General features: G+C 40.3%; 1 protein-coding gene across 2 annotated transcripts in view; it reads right to left on the reverse strand.

The window, feature by feature from the left end:
- Nucleotides 1-21,705, reverse strand: part of LOC108239640 (laminin subunit alpha-3-like) — a 58,503-nt gene that overhangs the window by 1,632 nt on the left and 35,166 nt on the right. Inside the window, exons 33-76 of one of the 2 annotated variants that reach the window (XM_017422465.3) lie at nucleotides 21,038-21,249; nucleotides 20,647-20,851; nucleotides 20,024-20,168; nucleotides 19,779-19,919; nucleotides 19,342-19,503; nucleotides 18,893-18,994; nucleotides 18,710-18,793; nucleotides 18,085-18,315; nucleotides 13,846-13,959; nucleotides 13,201-13,319; nucleotides 13,026-13,106; nucleotides 12,819-12,919; nucleotides 12,677-12,730; nucleotides 11,752-11,903; nucleotides 11,562-11,672; nucleotides 11,347-11,458; nucleotides 11,071-11,238; nucleotides 10,687-10,883; nucleotides 10,388-10,504; nucleotides 9,982-10,136; nucleotides 9,639-9,780; nucleotides 9,444-9,543; nucleotides 9,244-9,360; nucleotides 8,954-9,124; nucleotides 8,662-8,813; nucleotides 8,385-8,573; nucleotides 8,159-8,307; nucleotides 7,889-8,051; nucleotides 7,671-7,798; nucleotides 7,432-7,579; nucleotides 7,211-7,315; nucleotides 6,965-7,122; nucleotides 6,757-6,874; nucleotides 6,534-6,674; nucleotides 6,299-6,429; nucleotides 5,923-6,057; nucleotides 5,254-5,374; nucleotides 2,848-2,981; nucleotides 2,579-2,759; nucleotides 2,289-2,447; nucleotides 2,040-2,205; nucleotides 1,455-1,609; nucleotides 1,224-1,317; nucleotides 4-123 (exon numbers count right to left, since the gene is read on the reverse strand). In XM_017422465.3, the coding sequence (XP_017277954.1) occupies nucleotides 4-123; nucleotides 1,224-1,317; nucleotides 1,455-1,609; nucleotides 2,040-2,205; nucleotides 2,289-2,447; nucleotides 2,579-2,759; nucleotides 2,848-2,981; nucleotides 5,254-5,374; nucleotides 5,923-6,057; nucleotides 6,299-6,429; nucleotides 6,534-6,674; nucleotides 6,757-6,874; nucleotides 6,965-7,122; nucleotides 7,211-7,315; nucleotides 7,432-7,579; nucleotides 7,671-7,798; nucleotides 7,889-8,051; nucleotides 8,159-8,307; nucleotides 8,385-8,573; nucleotides 8,662-8,813; nucleotides 8,954-9,124; nucleotides 9,244-9,360; nucleotides 9,444-9,543; nucleotides 9,639-9,780; nucleotides 9,982-10,136; nucleotides 10,388-10,504; nucleotides 10,687-10,883; nucleotides 11,071-11,238; nucleotides 11,347-11,458; nucleotides 11,562-11,672; nucleotides 11,752-11,903; nucleotides 12,677-12,730; nucleotides 12,819-12,919; nucleotides 13,026-13,106; nucleotides 13,201-13,319; nucleotides 13,846-13,959; nucleotides 18,085-18,315; nucleotides 18,710-18,793; nucleotides 18,893-18,994; nucleotides 19,342-19,503; nucleotides 19,779-19,919; nucleotides 20,024-20,168; nucleotides 20,647-20,851; nucleotides 21,038-21,249 (6,140 nt within the window). Of the gene's footprint in view, nucleotides 1-3; nucleotides 124-1,223; nucleotides 1,318-1,454; nucleotides 1,610-2,039; nucleotides 2,206-2,288; nucleotides 2,448-2,578; nucleotides 2,760-2,847; nucleotides 2,982-4,719; nucleotides 4,966-5,253; nucleotides 5,375-5,922; nucleotides 6,058-6,298; nucleotides 6,430-6,533; nucleotides 6,675-6,756; nucleotides 6,875-6,964; nucleotides 7,123-7,210; nucleotides 7,316-7,431; nucleotides 7,580-7,670; nucleotides 7,799-7,888; nucleotides 8,052-8,158; nucleotides 8,308-8,384; nucleotides 8,574-8,661; nucleotides 8,814-8,953; nucleotides 9,125-9,243; nucleotides 9,361-9,443; nucleotides 9,544-9,638; nucleotides 9,781-9,981; nucleotides 10,137-10,387; nucleotides 10,505-10,686; nucleotides 10,884-11,070; nucleotides 11,239-11,346; nucleotides 11,459-11,561; nucleotides 11,673-11,751; nucleotides 11,904-12,676; nucleotides 12,731-12,818; nucleotides 12,920-13,025; nucleotides 13,107-13,200; nucleotides 13,320-13,845; nucleotides 13,960-18,084; nucleotides 18,316-18,709; nucleotides 18,794-18,892; nucleotides 18,995-19,341; nucleotides 19,504-19,778; nucleotides 19,920-20,023; nucleotides 20,169-20,646; nucleotides 20,852-21,037; nucleotides 21,250-21,705 lie in introns of those variants that run through there. The other variant, XM_017422466.3, reaches the window with a different exon arrangement.

Raw genomic sequence — 21,705 nt, forward strand, 5'->3', positions numbered from 1 at the left:
TACCAGGAATGCCACCCACATACAAAGGGTCTTTGGTCAAAGTGGAAGTGGAAGATGGTGGTCCAATCTTGTAGTTGTCCATTGTGTCCACAGATAGTTGAACAACATTTTTCCTCTTGATTACTAGAAATCAAACAGAAAATGAGTTGTTGTAAGTATATATTGTCCTTGACAAAGATTTCACAAAGTAAACTGTACTTTTTTACCAAAATGGTTTCAGCTGGTTATGGGTCATTTAGAATTAAATGATACAGTAGCTTTATATTTTTTAAACAACCATCATTAAAGATGCATTGTGTAGTTGAAGAAGATGGTACACTGTTTCAGAAGGGCCAAAATGTAAAGTAAACTAAACAGACTGTTGAATGTGGGTTCAAATTTGGCCAGGTCATAAATACAATCTGAAAGAACAGTGGAAAATCATCACCGCTGAGAAAAGAAATGTGTAAGGGATTGTGATTGGAGATGACATTAATGTTGTGTGGAAACATATTAAAAAGAAAAATCAACTCCTTTCAATGTTTATTAGACAAAGTGACAGTATTTCCATGTGTACAATTAAAAAAACGCAAGGTATGGATCTAAATATCTGTGTACTGTGAAGAAAATGTCTTTCAGTGTGAGACTAAAAAGCATAAAAATGGAAGTTTGGAGGAATAAAAGGTGGTTCGCTGGTCTGATTCGATGAGATTTAATTTGTTCCAGAGAGAAAAGGTCATCAGGGTGAGAAGTGTTGCATCTATCTAATCTGTATTTGGGGTAGCTTCAGTTGGTCAGTTCTGGGATCAGTCACAATATGTGCCCCAAAAACTAAGCTCAGCGTGAAACATTTTCCAAGTTGACAGTGACAGAATTACGGGGGGCTTTAATTGTTAAAATGCAGCTCAAATTTACAAACTATCATTTTCACTCATGAACTGGCCACCAAAAAACCAAATGTGAACCCTGTTGAGAATTTTTAGTCTGCAGGAGAAGTCTGTTTGCATCCAAGTCCCCAATCATCAGAACAACACTTTGGCTTTTACATGTAGCATATATTGAAACTAGAGAGAAAAAAACTTTGTGACAGTGTATAATCCTGTTGAACAGATGGCATTTTGTGCCATAAATAAAGCCCAAAGTGGTCCAACAAAAAAAAAGTGTAACTTCTTTGGTTTCATTGATATGCTGCACTCTGGTGAACATGTTTAATACATCACAGTAGCATGGCAAATTGTGTTCACCTGAAATTTTATGAAAGTTTTCATCACATAAAGAAGCTTTTGGTTTCACTGACACCATAAATTCTCCTCCTCCTTGGTTCACTCGAACCACCATCTGCAAAAGACAACATATTTATGCACTACAAAATTGCAAACTTTGTGGGCTGTGACGATCACGTCTGCTATGAGACACAAAAAAATGAGCAAGTTCTCCTAAGATTCAGACAGCTATCTACAGAAATATATTGTCACCTCTCCTCTGAGCATGTAGACGGTGAGAAAGTGGCTCATGACAAATCCGGATGGGGTTCTGCTAGAATCACCAACATGAAGCAGGAGTCCCGACTGAGCATGTGGACGAATATTAAACAGCAGCTCCAAGGTGGAGCTCACAACAAAAGAGTCATCTGGAATACAGAAAATAAATATCAGCATCGTTAACACTAACGCAGTTTAGGGCATGAAAAGTTAAAGGAAAAAAATAATCATTTTAAAACACACCGCACCAATAAGGGGCATTACTTTACAAAAATGTATCTAAAACCTAAACAATCTAGTACTTATAGAGGAGAAAAACCCAAAACTAAACATGAGTTTTCCTTTATTATTAGAATAAAACAGATTTTTAATCCAGAGAGAGCTTAATAAAATGCAGAGCAGATCAGCTGAAGATGTAGAAAGATCAAATTTACATTTCTATGTAATTGTATAATTTGGAAAATGAAAACCTTAATTTTTGTATTAATTTTTGCATGTTTCTTACTCTTTTTTTATTAGTATGCTCACTGGTATTTAAAAACTCACAGTCTTATTACATTCTCACTGTGATTCACTCACTGATAACGACGTGTGCCCCATCTCCTGAGAAATACGCCCCTCGTTGTGTTTGTCCCTCAAAGCAGGGGCCTGCACCAAAGTTTGCAGTTGGGTTCGACATTTGGGCTCCATTCATTTTAAACTTGCGAATGCAGCCGGACACACCCTGCTTTGGAAGGGTCTTCAGCTGAAAGTACAAAACAAATACTTGATGAAAACAAAAATTATAATAAACCTAGAGTATTTCTTCAAGTAAATTGTTTTTCTTGCCTTTAACTCTTTGTGAAAGGATGCTGGGACACCGCCCAGATACACAGGTGACATGAACTGCTGCATTGATTTCAACTCGGCACTTGTCAGCTGACCATCCTGAGCTTTGAGCCCGTCCACCACCAATCGGAATTTCTTCTTTTCCAAGCTAAAGATGATCTACAGACAAAACAATTATCATATAAATGAAATAATTAACTGCCTTCTGAGCAATGAGCTGAGTAAGTACAGAAGTTTAATGTTTGCTGTTGATATATATATATGTGGTTGGGATCCACACATCCACTGACCGAGTGCCATTTTCCATCATTGTATTTCTCTCGGTTGAAGATCTCCTTCTGTTTGGCCACAGACAGCCTGATCCGGCCCTTAGACATGTATAAGGCGAGGTGAGATTGCCCTCCTCTGGTTGCAGCAAAGAACAACAGGCCTTCAGGAGACCGAGTCCTGACATCCAGAGAGAAGTGGGGCCTGGAGAGCAAGAAGGGGGGGAACATCATCCTCCGAACTCAGCACTCTGTATTCACAAATGCCTCGGTGTCGGAACCTGGCCTCTCACCTGGGCTGCAGCACCTGCAGAGGAAGGCTGTAGCTCAGGCTGCTAAAGGGCCCCCCCACGCGATAGGCATGCTGCGTTTGGGCTGGCAACTCACAAGATGAAATGCTCTCATTTGTTACTTGAATCACATCCACCTGGAGCAGCACAAAGACAAACAACAGAAGCATTTTAGTACAAGTTGGAGCATGAATCCCCTTCAGCTCACAGCTCTAATATGACTCTGGATGGCTTCCAATCTGCGGGTGACGGGGACTGTACATTTGTTAGCTGGAAAAGTCAAACAATCTTGTTTCCCCTGCATATGTGACCACAACAATGCTTTTAGCGAACCATTAATAAGTTATTAAAGGCTGCCTTAGGCTTTCTAAGTGTCCGTATTCTTGGAAGTATTCCTTATCCATTACACATCCTTACCATTTATTCAAAATTTGAGTTTCCCAACCCTAAAGTTAATATTATAGCTGCGTGTTTGCCTCTAGTGTAATCAGTATACAGTCATGAAAAGATGGAGAAACCAGAGCATTTAAATTGCTGCAGAACTACAGCTAAATTATTGTAACGTGATTTAAACCAAGCTAATAATCATCAGACCAAGCATAAATTGTGGCAAATTGCATTTTTGTCAGATGAATAATCGCCTCTAACTGGTTTTCATTCATTCTTGCTGACTGTTTGTATTTCATGTGATTAAAATCAAACTGAGCAATAGTTAATGACATGAGATTTAATCATTCACACATCTTTCTATTAAAGTTACTAATTAGAGTCACAGCTGCATGAGAAATCAATAAATTTGGATGCCATATTTTGTTCTGTTTGATTTCATGTAGTTGAGGATTTGTGCTTGTTTCACTGCTTGTGATTTGAGTGGATTTTAGTTTGTTGTGCGCTCAGGAGCAAATTTTCTTGCAACATGTTTCTGAAAATGGCTCCTGAGGCCTTATTGTGTTAAAAATATCAACACTGATGCAAGCCCATGTACAAAAGAGGTTCTTTTTACACATTAGGAGAGATATTTTGCTTTATAAGTCAATATAAACCCTCATGGTTTGAAATGCATTTCAGAAGACATCGTTCCACTGATGTGAATTTCTGTTTCCTCTTTTGGGTCGACCTCTTGTGTCAACTTTTTGTTCTTACCTACATGAACTCATGCAGCAGCTGGGAATTTATTATTCATATTATTCATCTGTTGTCAAAGATTGATGAAGTATTTATCCTGTAGCTCCAAAACACATTTATAATGATGATGATGATGATGAGCATGCGAGAGCCAGTGTGATTAGAACAATCAGTGCTGTATTCATGGAGTTAAAGCAGATAAATATCTTTGAAATAAAATTTCAAAGACGACTGATTTTAAAACTTTACAAGTTTCCACCTCAAGGCTGAGCTTAGGTGAAAAATTCTCTTCTTCAGCTCAAGGTTGCTTTGTGGCTTCATGGTTTATTCCTACGTAGGCCAGAGTTTCTCAACTTAAATAAATCAAACCTAATTTAGTTTCTGCTTTTGTGTTGCTTGTAAAGTCATACTCGAAGCCACGAGTCATAATTGGCCAACAACACTTTCCATTTAAATATTTAATTTAATAAAAGCCTGAGTTTATCACTTAAAGGAACCTTTATAACCTCAAACATCAAATTCAAAAGCCTAATCTTCACGAGTAATCAATAAGATGTAGATCTGAGTGTTTTACTGAATAATTGATTAAAAAAGTGAAATCAGCAGCTTGAGAATTATGATCAAAAGTTTCTATAATTTAATTTTCCGACATGATTATATAAATCCACCAGGTGTGATTAGTGAGTTAGCAGGAATGTGCTTGTGAATGACTGTTAGAGAATTACACAGAAGAAAGAGAAGAGACATGGAATCATTTCAGGGTTATTATTGACAAGTTTGTCATCGTTGACTTTAAATAGAGAAGAAATATGATTGAATACAATACAGTCTCTTATTCGATACGAGCACTGAAGCATTCATGCAAGTATTGTTTTTATTAGAGTACACTGCAAATAAATGAGCTTGTGCACAAGCTGAAAAGATCGCTCAGGTTTCAAGTCATTGTTAGATTCTTGTCCTCATCGGCGGGTCTAAGGGACTCCTCCTTCTTCATCTCTGGAAATGAGGCAGCAAAGTTTAATGTAAACACATACAAGTTAGCAAAATAAAAACAGACAAACTAAGATGGATATGACTTACTTTTAGTGACAGGAATCTACAAATCTTTATTAAGCCACAAGTTAATAATGTTTGTTGATGTTTTATTAGGAATTATTGAGGCTTCCTCTGATTGGTTGAAACATTGATTTAAGAAAAGAACAATACAATCTGCTGATTTTCTTCAGTTTTAAGAGCAAAAATCCTTTCTGATCTGGATTACAAGCATGAGTGTGAGATCCTCACCTTTCTGGAGGCACGGTCCAGCATCAGTTGGGCAGGACTGAAGGGCGTGTAAACGTCCAACTGGACGTCTCCAAAAACCTCAAAGGTGCTGAAGTCCTCAGCCTTGTTTCGGTTTTCTTCCCTGCGATCACATCGTATGTGTTGTGAATTACTCAGCTGCAACTACATAAATTTTCAGCAAAATATTCGTAAAACTGACTGAATCATAGTCGTTTTTGTGTTGGCTAAGGTTAGTTTGTTGTGGTGGCCATCTTGAATTGGGTTAGCTTCAAAAGTTAATCACTGGCAGAGGTCCATCCAATGATTATTTCCTTAAAATTGTATTAAACATTGTCCAGTGGTTCCATAAGACACTGCTAATAAACAGATAGTTGAATTCAAATAGGTAATGCCAATGTTACCACAGGCTCTGATCAGGATATATGTTGGGGATGACTCTCAGCTCCTATAACCCCAAATTTTAGGTCAATATCTTTAAAAACGACTAAGTTGTAGCCATTTTTGTGTTTTTAAACGAAATTGGCTGTGGCAGCCATCTTCAATCAAGCTGACTCCAAAATTCTGCGACTCATGAGACATTTTGGTAACACACAAGCACGGGCAAAAGCATTCTCACCTAATGCCAAAAGTGTGAAAAATAAATGTGAAAAAGGACAGAAAAAAAATTACCGTCGAGTGTAGAAGTTGGAAATGCAGCCTTTGAACTTCCTATTTCCAAGCACCACTTGGCCTCCTGTCTCGGTGAAGGTCCCGGCGCCACTCTGTTCCTTCCCATAATCAGCATTGTCGACACGCAGCACAGTCCTGAAAGAAATCACTAGAGCTGTAGTTTAAATCAATTCTAAAATCTGTGTTATGCTTTTGTTTTTTTGTTTCAGCTAGTGGGCAACAAGTGTCACACAGAAAATATTTTACAAGCTTTACGTCTGTTTGAGGAGTCAGTGCAAAATTACAAAATCAAAACCCTCTTATCTGTATAGTTGTAATTAAACCGGCCGACACGCATTAGGAATGGTTGCATTAAAAGCTGCTTCTTCTTTTATACCTTCCTGCTCTTCTGGTGGCAGTCAAGTAATGCCACTGCCCATCGTGGTACTGTTTTTCAGATTTCCACCTCTTGCCACCAAGTTGCAGAATCACATAGCCGTTTTCTAACGCGAGAATAATCTCATTTGTCTAGAAAAAAAAAAAGGGGGGTGTTGAATCTTGATTAAGTTTTTGCTGTCTTGATAAAACAATAAGTTGCAAGATCAGGAGAAGGAATTAACATAATGACTGACCGGGGACTTGTCCTGCAAAATAAGGCTCTGATTCTGGGTGCTCTTGAATCCGAGGGACACGGTGATGTCGTTGTCCAGAGTGAAGCCTGCGAGGTCAGCAGACAGGGAGCTGTCCCAGCTAAACTGTGCTTGGCGTGCAATCTAAGCAGAAAGGACATCAGATCATCAGCTGAAACATAAACCTGGCTGTGAGTAGGGCAGTGAGGTAAGTATTTGCTCGTACCAGTGAGTCTGTTGGACAACCTCTACTGATGCCCAGTGGTTCATCAATAAGCGTACTTAAGTCTTGGAATTTGAAATTCTTCAAGCATCCCTTGTATGGTCGAATAGTGAGGTTAAACCTGTAAAAGGAGCAAAAAAAATTAGGTTATTCTTGAGGAAGCAGGAAGAAATGTGATCTTACAATCAAAGGGGTTATTACGACCACATACCTGTCCCTCAGCTCCTGTGGTATACCACCAACATAGAGTTCGTTAAATATTTTGAAATCGTACGCAGGTTTGTTGCCCTTTTCAGATAAAGAGCCCACAGAGATTCTGACAAGTCCCACAGTTGTTAGGATGAGTTGTATATCCGTCCAGTCATTTGTCTAAAAAGTGCAGCAAGATACAGGTGAATGAGTCGCTTCTGAAGGAAACGCCCAAGTAATGTAACTTAAACATTGAAAAGTTACTTACTGGAAATATTCTTTTTGAAACTGGTAATATGACCGGAGACTCTGCAAACTTATTACCACGTACAACTAAGGTACCACCTTCCACCGTCAAAATTACGTAATTGTCCTGCATCACAGAGGAGAGATTTTTTTTAAACCCAGTTTTTAAAAACAGCTTCTACAATTGTAGTTGAAGTAATTATAATGTTCATTTATTTTTTTAGATATATGAAAAATATTTACCCCCCCTCCAATAAAAGCGAGCATGCCATCTGGTAAACGAGTTAAGACACTCATGGAGATCTTTACATAAGTCCTTTTTATTTCATCCATCAGCACTTTTCCAAATCCAGTGCCGTCATATAGGTCCGAATCAACTGGAGGCAGATATCTGGATAGAATCAAGAATCAATAATGTTTAGTCATTGGGTGAACAAGAGTTAAAAACGTACAGAAACACAGTGTTTAAGTACTAATCGTACCTTTTGCAGATAGTCTCCAAATTGACATTTTCCTCTGTTTTGAAGTTGTAAAGACTCAAAACCTTGTCGTTAAAAGAAGAGAACTCAATGCAGCCCTTGTATTTTGAGTAGTTCATAGAAGATGGTGGCTGAGGAGAAGCAAAAACGGAGCAAGGTATTAAAGATGCAATGTTTATTAACAGTGAATAAATACTGGAGTGTCTGCTCGTGCTTCTCACAGTGAAGTTGGCAGGGTAGCCTCCAACGTAAAAAACAATGTCACTGGGACTGACGTCCAGGAGATCCTTGCCTTCCTGTCCTTGTACGAAGTTCATCAGTGGATCTTTAGGGTTGCGCGAGCTTACTTCTTTGGTCAGGACTATCTCTGCATCTTGGTAAATTCTAAATCATATAATGAAAAAAAAGTCACCACAACTCCTTCCTTGTTCCATTTACAGAGCTAAGTCAAAGTAGACAAGGATGGTGAGTAATTCAAGCAGCTGGTTTACCTGCGTAGGTCCACTTTGTCAAACATGGCTGGCTCAGAATCCGATCTTGAAATGTAGTCCGATTTTATCTCATATTCAACTCCGTTGAGCTTGTAGACACCATACAAAACATCGTTCCTCAGAACCAAACCTATGTAATTCTTCGAGGACTGCAACACAAAGTCCGTCAGTGCCAAAATCCATATCTCAATGTCCAAACTGTAACATGCAATTTTGATTCACTCACGTCTCTGTTGCCAAGGTACAACACGAACTGGCCTGGTGGTAGCTGTCTGCGTCTGCGGGCGCCGTCCCCCCTGCCTTTGGGCCTCTGCAGCAGCAGAGACATAGCCGTGTACGCTCGCAGATCGTCCAGGTTCTTCGGTGGATGCAGCTCCACGTGACTGTTCCCGTTGAACTTCATCGGGACCGCAATCTGGAGACGCAACGCGGACAAATAAGGAAAGCTGTTCCAGGCGCCACGTGCGTGTCTACACGGCTGCATTTAGAGAGCTGGACCTCACCTTGTTGGCTGCATCCCTGGCATGTGCAATGAGCTCCTTGAGCGTCCTGATGCTCTCAGATATGTTGTTAATGGGTGAGAACTGTGAGTTCAGGTTTTCCACCGCTGAGATCTTGTCATTCAGAGTCGGGATTGTTTTCCACAAATTCTTCACTGGATTTAAAAGACAAAGCAGGGGGAAGAAAAGATTATAATGTATAAAAGATGCCATTTGTTTTTGCTTTTAACTAATACAAAATACATGCTACGGAGAAAAGAAGAACAGAAGAGAATGCATCTTTTTAAAGCCTCACCTGACTGGTCCACATCTTTCAGGACATTGTTGAGGTTAGTGTCCACAGGAGAGATATTGATCTTATCAAGCTCCGTTTTGATAGAATTGAGTTTGTCCATAGTGTTGGTGGCTGAATTATTGGCAGAGGCTGCTTTCCTCTTTGCCTCTTCAATCATATTTTCAATGTCATCTAACAGGCACAACAAAAACAAAAATGCAATAAAATGTACAGAATAGACATGAATGGATTTCACAGACAGAATTAGTATAAACTTTAATTCTATAATTGTTTGACTTGCTCCAACGTACCTGCGTTGACGTCATTTAATTGGTTCTGAGCATCAAGGAGGCTTTTCTCGAGAGCTGTCTTCTTGTTCTCAGCTTCGCTCAGGCGCTTCTTCAGGTCAGTGAGGTCACCGGTTGTATCTGTAACAGAAAAAAAACAAGACTCAGCAAGTAAGCTTTAAAGAATAACTTAACAACAAGGGTTTAAAAGTGCGTCTGCATACCCTGAAGGTCTTTTTGTGCCTCCTCTGCACTCTTCAGGAGGTCGTCACCGTTCTCTTTCAGCTCCTTTGCTTTTTTTGTGAGGTTCTGTTTTTTTACAGTCTAAGGGAAGAAAAAAAAAAGAACTTGCTGAAGTGAGATCACACCAAGAATAGGTTTGCATAGTTCACATATAAGTTATTTAGTCTGCAGCTTACATTCAGAGCAGCGTCTGCAGCATCTCTGGCCTCGTTAGCAGCTGCCTCTGCAGCATTAATGGCATCTAGGATGTTCTTGTAAGCCTGAATGGCATCTTTCGCGTCACGCACCTCAGAACGTCCACTTGCATTTTTCACAGCACTGTCACACAAGACAACATGGGACAGAGATATGTAAAAAAAGTGAATTTTTGTTAGATTAACATTAAAAAATAATCCAAATAGAATGCTTTTTGCAAATAATATGAATGACTCGACTGAGCCCAGAAATCATCTATAAGATGGTAAAACTTAAAAATTAGTTATTAAAAATATGTCTTCATAATATGAACAATAAACCTACTCCTCAAGCTCTTTGGCTAGCTTGGTTAGGTTTTTTGCATGTTCCTCTGCAGCCTCCACAATGTCTGTTTTGGCTGCTGCCTCGGTGATGTCTTTCACTTTTTCGGTCAAATCATTCTTGGCACCATCCAGCTGTGCAGCCAGCTGTTCGTAGTCCTACATCAAAGAAAGAAGACGGGTGAACAGCTGCCAGTAATCCGGAGCACGTCGAAATGTCACTGACCTTACATCAGAGCACAACAAGCGAAAACACTCATCGTAATCACAGCGGTTGGGACGCTAAAACTAGACATCTAACCGGCTATGTGATGATTATTAGTCAACAAGAGAATGCCTGTGCCTTTTTTTGAGAATCAGTAAATGACACGATCTGCAAGAGTAGAATACAAAAAGTTTGTAAAATGTACCGTTTTACTGTCCGAGAGCATTTTCACCAAATCCTCCGTCTTCTGCAGTTCATCCTCTGCCATGGCCATCTGGTCCTCTACAGTTTTCCGCTCTGTTTCTAAGACGTTCATGCGTTTCTGTCGGGATCATGTAAATCAATTTAACTTGAGGGTTTCTTTTTACAGACTGGTGTGTTTGTTGTTCAAGGACACACAGCCTGTGAGGTATTTCAATTAACATGTCTCATAAAATGTATCCGGGCAAGATTTAAAAAAAAAAAAAAAAAAAGGCTTCATGCTGATTGTTGGAGTTTTCTTACCTGCAGGTTTTCCAGTGTCTTGGCATTGAGACCGTTCTGGACATTGGCTTGTTTCACCAAGTCCCTCGCCTCCTTCAAAGCCTCTTCCAGTTCCTCCAGCTTGCCACCATAATCCTTCAGAAGGGTCCGGATCTTGTCTGCTGCTGCCTCGTTTTGGTCGCACAGATCACTCATGTTGTTCTTGACATAATCTAGCACTAAAGAGGAGAGACGATAAGGTGTGAACCTTCCAAACTAGATCACTGCAATCATTCTGGACCCAAGTAAGAATAGTCTCTGCATTCAGCAGAGACTAATGGGGATCCTTAAATAAACAAATAAACAGATTTTGCTCTCTGAAAGATTTAACGAGGGCTCAGTGTAAGACTGAGCTAAATGTCTTACGTTTCTTCGCTTCGTCTCTTTCTGTTTCGGCAGCTGTCTTCTGAGAGGTAAAGTTTCTGTTCTGCATCTCCGTCACCATGCGCTGAGCTTCATTCAGCATATTAGTCAAGCTTTCATTGGGGAATGCATCTCCTCTACCGTCTTGATTCCTCAGCTGCTCCAGTAAATCTAAAAGCACACGATAAGACGTACTTAATCGGGCAAATATCTGATAAAGTTGAGAACAGACAGCAAATAAAGAGAGGAAGTTGACACTGAATTTATGTTTCTCTTTACCTATTATTTTCTTCAGTATGTTTTCAATCTCTGATTCCAGATTCATTGCCCTCTTGTGGGTTTTCTCAACATTTGCCACTGCCTTGTCAGCTTCAGCAGCCCTCTCATCAGCCTAAAGAAAAGCCCATACCAAAATTGCACATATAATTGTATCGTTCTACCTGTTATTATATACTGACGCCTTAATAAGTATAATGCATTATTTTGAAGTTTACCTTGTCCTGGAGAGAGTCAATTTTATCTGCGAGGTTGGCCATGTCCTTTTTCAGCTGGTCCACTTTAATAATTTTGTTGCTGATGGTGGAGCTGAATGTGTTGACAAGAGTCTGCAATGTTGACAAAAGCAGAAATGTAAAGACGGATGTTTGTTTTGCACCTGAACCTAAAACCTTATTAAGATGTTACCTTGGTGTCTGACAAGGCCTTCTCCAGCTTCTCCAGTCTGTCCTTAAAGGTGGCACTGGCAGAAACGTTGTCCAGCTGATTCTTGATCGCTTCCAGCTCATCGTCAAGCTTTTCCAAGTCACGCAGTAAAGTCAGAGCACAATTATCACATTCTGAAACACAAAACAGACAGTTGGTCAAAAGATTATACTTTTTTTTTTCTGTAAACAACATGTGACACTAGGAGCGGGCGTTATAATTTGATTTTAGATGCATCACATTGCTGACATGATTCTCAATTAATTTTCAAATGTTAAAAATCAATTTTGGATGTATGTATGTATGTATGTATGTATGTATGGATGGATGGATGGATGGATGGATGGATGCATGGATGGATGGATGGATGGATGGATGGATGGATAATTGGTATCCTGCCACTTTAAGAGAATCAGTAGAGTAGTTGCCGCGCGGTTCTGTTTTGTTATAAATTTCCAGTGATAAACACAGTGCTAATCACGTTAGCATTTCTTTGGTATTTTCAGTGTTACGTTAGCATCTATGCTAATGGTTGGCCAAACAGACAGTGATTAATAGGGTTTTTTTGACATCCAGTATGTTACTGTGCCCTATTTATTAGGCATTAAAACATATAAATCACTGTTTATTTTTTATTTAAAATAAGCCACAATGATTTCAACTTGTTCATTTGTATTTCTGCCATTGCATGTCAGTTTCTCTGTGTTTTGGAAAACCATCATAATCTCAGCAGCTGCCTCCTGGAGTTTATTCACAAACCTGATAATTACAGATATTTGAGATGCGTGGATAGTCGTCTTATAATCACACTTTACTCCTCTGAATCATAACTGAATCAAATCGTGAGGTGACTAAAGATTAAAACCCCTCCGTAACCCTGAACTCCTTTTTCTTTTTTTTTTTTCACCTTGGCATTGCTCGTCTGTGTTTGTGTCTCCTGGCTCCAATGTGTTCTTGCAGACTGTAAAACATAAAAAAGCATGTTACATTTAAATATGAAGCAGATTATAAATCAGAACATATTTTTACACGAGAGTTCGGTGTCTGACCTCCAGTCTTGGGATCGCAGTTGTTACTGTTGCCGTTGCAGTTACATGGCTGACAGCTTCCTCCTGGCGTCAGCGGGTCGCCATAGTAACCAGGAGCACAACTATGTGAATGGCAAATAAAAAGGCACAGAATTAGGAACAAATGATAACCATAAGTCAACAATATTCCTGTCAGCACAGCCTTCGTTACTCTGTACAGACACCCACCTCTCACATCTGTCTCCGGTGTAGCCTGTTTTGCAGAAACACTGGGTGATTCCGAGCAAGTTTCTGCAGCCGACTGCAAAACTGACCGCCGACAGGAGGAGCACAACGTCATTCACAAAATTCACATTGCTATTTGATTACACCAGAGTAGGAAGTCTACCCCCCTCTCACCCACCTGTTTGCAGATGTGCTGAACGGACACGGGCACAGAATGCACGTCCTCTGTGCGGCGTTGCCATAGTAACCCTCTTTGCAGCGTTCACATCGGTCGCCAGCTGTGTTGTACTGACAGTTCTGAAAACGCCATATTAAGTTCATTAATATGATTTCCAAAGTAGAAGGATGAAGAAGTAAAATAAAATGGATTCTGCTATTCAAAAACCCAAACTCGTTTTTACACTGAAGCAGAAGAACTAAGGGAAAAAATTAAAGATATTTCCCTTTCAAATTCATTATATAATGTGTTGGGTGAGTTTAGTCACTTGTGTTTCTTTTTAAGCTATGAATATGTGGCTCGTCTTGCATATTAGTTGAACAAAGATAGGCATAAAAGCTCTTCAAAAGAGTTTAATGAGCAAGCAGGCAAATCAGGAGGACAAATGAAAAAGATCGTGGTCGTGTTAAAAGAAATTGTGCTTTAGGAACAGTAAGCTGATGTGGGTTGGGCCGTAACAAGTCTTGACTGTGACTAAACGTTCGCTCACCCTACAGTCAGCCAGGTTGCAGTAATCATTTGTTTTTCCAGGTATGACTGAATGTCTGCACACCCGTAATCACGAACGCCGAAGCAGGAGGTTAATTCGCCGAGCACACGTCTTACCAGACACCTCCCTGTCCAGTCCTCACACTCATTGGTCAGACCGTTGCACTCACAGGGCACACAGCGACCCAGGTACGGTCTGTCGCCTTCCCTGTAGAAGCCAGGAGCACATTTCTGGGAAAGAAAACACAGACACACGATTACCTGCAAAGAATGAACAGCTTTTTCAGGAAGCTGAACTCATTCACCCAAGTGTATCACTGGACTCATATCAATGTCGGCAAAAAATGTAATCCCACACAACGATCTGCACACTCTTGCGTAAATGCAGCTATCGACCTCAAAAATGTTAATCTCCTAATTTTTGATTTTGCAATTTCTGGTTGCTTATTACCATACTGCCTAACTCTGTATAGCATATACAATTTGGCAAATTACAAAATGTTAACATTATGTTTTCTATCTCGCTTATTGCAGCATTTTAAGAGATTTTGACACCATTGACAGAAGATAATTTAAAAACTGCTCTCCCATACTGTGTTTCAGCTTTAATTGTAAAGCAAGCAACACAACAATGAGCTTGAGCTGATTTTACTCCCATTACATATTAATAGCAAAAACGACCTTTGCTTGAAGAGATAACAGTCCCTATCTGGCCATGCATGACAAAGCTAAAAAAATAAAGCAGCGACTAAAGTAAAATACCACCGTTTTGCAACAAAATACATCAGATCTTTACAGATTTTTACCTGAACTTGAGAATTGTCACTAACTGAAGGATACTGAATCTTCTGTCCCTCGTTCTGCAACGAGGGGTAGAGCACCATTTGGGCACCTTGGTCGTTTACAGATGGAAACTCTACCCGCTGAGCTCCCAGCTCGTGAAGCGAAGGATACTGTAACCTCTGAGTCGCTCTGTCGTGGTGCCGGCTGTGTGGGGGTCGCTCTTGCCTGCTAAAGGGTCTGTGACCGGCGCAGCAAAGGCCAATAAAAGTCCAAAGCATCAGGGTCCGTATCAGAACCCCTTTACGCCAACACCTACCCATGCACATATCCGACATGCCCAGAGTGTAGCCTGTTAAAAAATAACACCCTGCTCCCCCTTTGCCTCGGCTTTTTAAACACGCACCGGGACACAATGAGGACACACCCCATTTACCTGAGTCAGTCATCAGCATGAGTGTATGCAGAGAAAACAAGCACACACATGCAAGTTTTCACTCATACATTGACACACACAGAGGAATCAGAAAAATATGGACAAGGAGTCAAATGTCTCAACAGAGAAAAGTGGAAGAACGCAATAGTTTGATTGAAGCTGGGCTCATCTGAAGCTGAAACAAAGTCTTTAGTTTAAAAATCAAGTAAAATAGTCAGCACCTAATGAACTTTGCAACATTTTTTGTGTTGTTTTAGGGTTTGTGCAAGCACAGGTGACTGAGGGGAAAGTCAGACGTCTTCAGACAAGACACTCGTTATTCATTCACCTCAAGCACATAACAGACATAACTGGGTGTGTCAGCTGTACTTACCAACACACACACACACACATTTGTTGTGGAGCTACACTCAGGTGAACACACTCAGCTTTATGAGTAACATTACATTGCCAAGTGCCACACCTAACATTTTCAGGCAAGGCGCTGTCTTGCCGCCTCTGGATACATATAATCAACTTCCTTTAAACACCCCTGTTCGGACGGGGGCTCACACACACACACACACACACACACAGGTAGGCAATAAATTCCATGGCAACAGTACCACAAGTAAAAATCTAATTAAATATTTTGTTTACAATAAACTCCTCTCTAATTATGGTTGCTTGTGTGTTTTTTTTATATGGTTTTGTGGCCAAAACAGAGAAATAGATCTGAGAAGTCTCTTCAAACACTGGATCAAGCCAGCTTCTTTTTTCAGAGTAAACAGAAAAATAACCTTTTTCTCCTCAGCAAGTACATCAAGTTAATATTTAAGCACTCCATTTCAGAATCTGTGCCAGTTATTAGATTTATAAAATCCATAATGCGGTGTCTACATGGTCGTGCCGCACATCTCACCCTGCAGCTACGTTTTTTTTTTTTTGGTGCGCGGCTCTCCGGACGGGTATTTTCCAGTAAGTCCCACAAACGTACCTCAGCTAATAAATCAACCCTGCGGGACAAAGGGTGTGGTGCTTGGTGCAGGCATGTCAGGACGCCCCAAAAACTATGAGACATCCAGCCTCTCAAAAAGACAAACTTCCATTTCAGTCAACAAAATGCCCCACCCTGCTTGTTATTTTAGCCTCTCAGTGCTGAAGGAAAGACCGAAGATTTCACCCCTTTTATGGTCTTTTCCAATCCTTTGATTCGGTTTTTGTAAGTTTCTGGTACATTTACACACTTCACGCAGAGCCCAACAGGAGGAAAGACTCTTAAATGAATCAACTGATTCTTTTTACTAAAAAAATGCAGGATCTTCCTAAAATAATTATACGAGCATGGCTTTTGAAAAGACAAGTAATGAGATGTTTAAACCTTCCTTTTGTTATCACCTGATGCCAAAAGGCAAAGGAGGATGATAATGTTTTTGCCTGTGAGTGTGCATGTGTCTTTCTGTTACCAAAATATCTCATGAGCCACAAGAAAAATTTATAAAAATCTTTCATAAAGAAATTCAAGGATGAACATCTACAACGGATTAACCCTTGAAGTCAAGATGAGATTTAGAAACACAAAAATGGCAACAACTTTGTCAATTTTACAGATTTTAATCTGAAATTTGGTGTGGTAGTAACTGAGACTGATCTACAACAAATGTTCTGTGCATAAAATTTCTATTTAAAACTTAACTATGAACTATTTCGAGTCAACTCAGGCAACCACTATAGCTGCAATAAAAGGAGGTAATCATGTATTCATGTTTATATCCAACCATCTCAGATTGCTGTGATGGTTTTCTGAGAGTATCATAAAAAAGGTGCATGAAAATATTCATTTAAAAAAAAGAAGCTGTTTACGCCGATTCTTATCAGATTTTGCCATTTATCATAGACTAAATCTCTGACACAGAGGAATTTATTGCAAAACCATTTGTTTTCATGCTTAGAGGGAATGTTAAGCTCCTTTTCAAAAGGTTCAACAAAGGATCTTTCTGTAGGAGTTCAGTAGTGATCCTTTTTATTATGCTATCAGACAAAGAAGGTAAAACTAGCCAATGGTGGTCACTGTGTCCTCGTTCAATGAGTCCAAATCCAAGGATTTTGTATATTGCAATACTTTATATTTAAATACAAGAGAAAATAGGTTCTAGGTGTTAGAAGTTTAATTCAAATTCAGTTTCTAATCAACAATTTAACTTTGAAACCTTATTTTAGTTAATCAAAATTTGATTAAACTTGGGCTGACTTTACTGAAATTGATGTAGGAACTGTATGTCTCTAGTTTTGACTAACAGCTCTGACCTTTGAATATGAATGTTACATACGACTTTATAAGGGCCCCCCTACGCTTTAGTTTGACAGTGTTTGTTACTTGGGGTTTTTAAATAAGAAAACTTTGACTGTTTGAACTGGATTGTATTAACCACAGATTTCCCTCAAAAGTTCTTCTGCTTTCAAAACCAGCCACTAGGGAGCCAGCGTATCTCTCATGCCGGTCCAAAGCCCGGGTAAACGGTGAGGGTTATGTCAGGAAGGGCACTTTTGCCAAAATAAATAAGCGAGTTCATCCAAGCAACACCATACCGGATCAGTCGAGGCTCGGGTTAACAATGTCCTACTGTTAGTCCAAGACCCCAAGGAGGGAATTGTGCCAGGAGACAGAGGCAGAAGAGGAAAGTCAAGCGTTTAGAACTGAGGGTAACAGTAAGGTGTTTTAGCAAGGAATGTAGTCAAAGTGAAAAGAGTGTGAGATAGCGATGTGTCTGAAGGTAGAAGTAGAAGGTCTGCTGTTCAATAATGTAAGTGGTTCTGCTCCACAGGTTGGATGTAATGTAGAAGAGAAAGAGAAATTCTGGAAGGATCTCAATGAAGTGATAGAGTATTCCCAGGGAGGAGAGAGTAGTGATCGGAGCAGAACTGAATGGACGTGTTGGTGAAGGAAACAGAGGAGATGAAGGAAGAGATGCAGCTGCCAGGAAAAATACAAAAAGGAATTATATGGATATAGTTGGAGAGGACGTGGAGGGAGTTGGAGTGAGGACAGAGGACGCAGAAGACAGAGTTAGATGGAGGATGATAATTTGCTGTGGTGAACTCTGAAAAGGGAACAGCCAAAAGAAAAAGAAGCTCTTGTGCATACGAAAGGGCTAACAGACCTCACAGGAGTCTCCGGTGTACTGTGGAGGGCAGTGGCAGACCTCCACAATGTTTCCAGGACTTCCAGTGCCCGAGTTTGTAGCCTCCTCCAGACCCACTTCTCCCAGGCTGAGTCGCTGGCTCTGAGTAAAGTATAAGGCTCGAATCCTCAGGCCCAACAGACCTGCCAAGACCATCATGAGCTCCTCTCTGGAAACAGGCCTGTTGGTACCAGCATGGCGCCAGTTGCCCTGCAAACAGAAGAAAATCTGAGGGACTAATCCTAAAAAACATAACGCATTCCGATGCTACAATGCACTGTATATAAGTTGTTGTTTTTTTCTCTCCTGCTGTGTACCGCAAGCATAAAAGAGTGACTGTGAATAAAGGGTTAACCTGATTTTTTTAGCCAATTTTCAGTTTTTCTTTGTTAGCTCTTCATCACTTCTTTATTATTGGTTTAAAATCTAAACTTTCAACAAACATGCCCTGTAATTTCAGGTTCATTCAAATAACTTTCAGATTTGTGGAATGCAATTGGTGTGTGCTACATTGTAGTCAAACTTTTTCATGTTGTGTGTTTTTTTTTTGGCAATAAAAGCTCACTAGTTTCACAAAACAGTTGAGATGAGCTGTTTATTTTACCTCCAGGAGCTGGACTCTGCCCTCATACAGCCTGTCTGGAAGTGGGGCATGTGAGGCCACGTGGATCAGGCTCATATCCTGACCCTAGAAGGGTGAGACAATGGACGCGCATTAATAATCTACACTTCTGACAGTGAGAACCAAAACAAAAAAGTAGGATTAAAAACTGGTAGCATCACGCACCGTTAGCACAACGTCAGATCCTCTGTCGATAAGAACCATCCCTTCACTGGGAATCCCAAAAGATTTGGACTGGTATGTGAGGAAACCACCATACGATGAAACCTAACAGAGGGGAGGAACGATCAAACATCAGTTAGGTTTAAGAAAATAAAAAAACTTCACTTGAAAGAAGTTCAAACAGCATTGCTTGTATTTGTTTTCACTTTATTGCAAGTTATATTAAATCTCTTTAACATACCCCTATATATAGTATATATTGTATATTGCCTTTGCATCTGCATAAATGTTTCCAAGCATGCTGAGTCTTTGTACTGTACATGTATATTTATATAGGTTATATGTTAATGTCTTCGCGTGTAAACATATATATTTGCCTGTAAATTATACCACTGAATCTGCATATACAGGATTTTTTCATTGTCTGCAAATGGTGCGCTACATTAACTCACCCTGTTTCCCAGGTAGGACTGTGGCGCCACCCAGTGTAGAGTTTGAACAGCAGGGGGGAGCTCTTGGACGTCTGCCACCGCTGTGTTACTGACTGCGTTCAGCACAGAAGGAACCTCCTCCTTGTCGGGGGTTTCCAAATGCCAGCCTTGCATCTCCACAAACTAATAACAGGCAACATCTGGGACTGAGTGTACTGCAGTTATGGTGTTTTAGGGTAAATATTTTCACATATTTCATCATCAGTAAACCAAATCCGTCCCATTTTGGAGCTCAGATCATCATGTTTAGAGAATACATGGATGAAAAGGCTTTCTGAGCTCAGGGTCTTTACAAAGGTATGCTATGATCTGCTATAACAGTGTAGGTGTGTCTCCTGTAAAAACATCTATAGCTTTTAGAACAATATTCACAGGTATGCAACCACAAAAGTTCATACCTTCCCTCTGCGTTTGTAAGAGCTCCGACATTGGTCAGTGGCTCCGAAGCAGAAGCAGCTGGTGCAGCCGAGAGGGTTGGAGGGGTCGAAGTAAAAGGAACCTTCCCGACATACATCGCACCTGATGCCAGCAACATTTTTCTGCAACCACAACAGGAGTGATACTGAGCGAGTTAAAAGAAGAAAAAAAAAGAGCAGAAGGGGAATTTTTTTTTTCAGTCAGCAATTTGATGAGCTGAACTCACCTTGCAGAGACACCTTCCTGTGTCAGGGTGGCACACATCAGGTGTGACTCCTTCTTTATTACAGACACACGGCACGCAGTTGGGGAAGCGATAATAACCCGGAGCACAGCGATTGCACTGCCGACCTTCAATAAGAGGCTTACAGCTGCAGAAAAATGTGCAGAAGCATTATCGTTAGTAAACCCCTCAGCACAGCATCTCTGTTGTTGAGACTAAACACCTGAGGTTTTAACATTCTGAGGGGAGGTCTGCATTCCTAAAACTGTGCTGTACTCAGGATAAAATAAACTAAATTAGGAAAATAATTAAACCACATTTAAAAGTTTCAGAAATTTAGCCTTAGTGTTTTTCCCTTATTGATCAAATTATGCTGAATCAACTCAAGGGTCCAGTCATCTGTTATTCCTCATTGTTCTATTTTTATTTAAAAAAAACAAACAGTCATGAATAGTTGAGAAATTATCATATATATTTTCTTTTATTTATGTGGTTTCTCTTGCTATTTGTTTCATTTACACGTATAAATTATATGTCATCAGAACAGTTGCTTCTTTTCACCCATGAATGCTAAACTACGTTTTGTTTAAATAAATGTTTTGTGCTCGTCTGAGGTTTGGACTCACCTGCACTGGCCAGTAGTGCGGTCACACTGAAGCCCTGCATCTGGATTTGTGCCCGTCAGAGAGCAGCCGCAGCTCTCGCAGCCCAGCAGAGGGTGGTAGCTGAACGTCTGTTCCTGACACATTTCACAGGTCGGCTTCACTGTCTGAGGGGGGCAGATGCAGCGTCCCGTCACTTCATCGCACAGTCGACGTCCACATTCACACCCTGCAGGTAAAAACACACGAGTTCCTGAGCTTAAAAATGTGCGTGAATTTACTCTGGGCGAAAATCAGAGGGAGCAAATGGTGACTTAGCAGCAGGGAAAGAGTCACATTTTTTGTGCATATTTCTCATGTTTTCATTATTCATTTTTGTACGGTATTCCCTCATGTTCCCTTATTATTCACTCACTTTTGCAGTAGGGAAATCCATAGAATCCTGTGGCACATTTTGTGCACTGCCGTCCAATGACATGCTGCCTGCAGGGACACTGTCCTCCGATTGGATCGCAAACAATCCCCGTGGAACCGGACTTGTCACAGTCACAAGGCAGGGGTCCATTATTATAAGCAGCAACGAGGGAGAAGACTGAGTCTCTGCAAAACTGGGAAGAGGTTCTGGGCCTTGCAGAAAGAAAACAAGAGCTCAATCAAACACAGAGAAGGATTTATACCTGATCACAACACTAGAGGGCACCATTTCCAAAATTATCTGCTGTGATAAAAGTTGTTTCTGTACAGCAGGGGTCTCTAATCCTGCATATTTTCCTTGTTTCCCTGCTCCAATACACCTGATTCAGTGGTTAAATTACCTCTTCATGTTCTGCAGAAGCCTGTTAATCACCCATTGATTTTGATCAGGTGTGCTGGAGCAGAGAAACAAGTCAAACATGCAGGATGGTGGCCCTCGAGGACCAGGATTGGAGACCCCTGCTGTACAGTTTCTAAACTGGTGCAGCTAAACATCAAACAGTATCAATATGAAGACAGGTGGCTATTTTCACAACTATAAAGTAACTTATCAAACTGTTGAAATATTAAAACTGGATTGGAATCTGACTAGATTCATGTGTTGGATAC

Source organism: Kryptolebias marmoratus, linkage group LG20 (genome assembly GCF_001649575.2).
Source record: "Kryptolebias marmoratus isolate JLee-2015 linkage group LG20, ASM164957v2, whole genome shotgun sequence".
Lineage (NCBI taxonomy): Eukaryota > Metazoa > Chordata > Actinopteri > Cyprinodontiformes > Rivulidae > Kryptolebias > Kryptolebias marmoratus.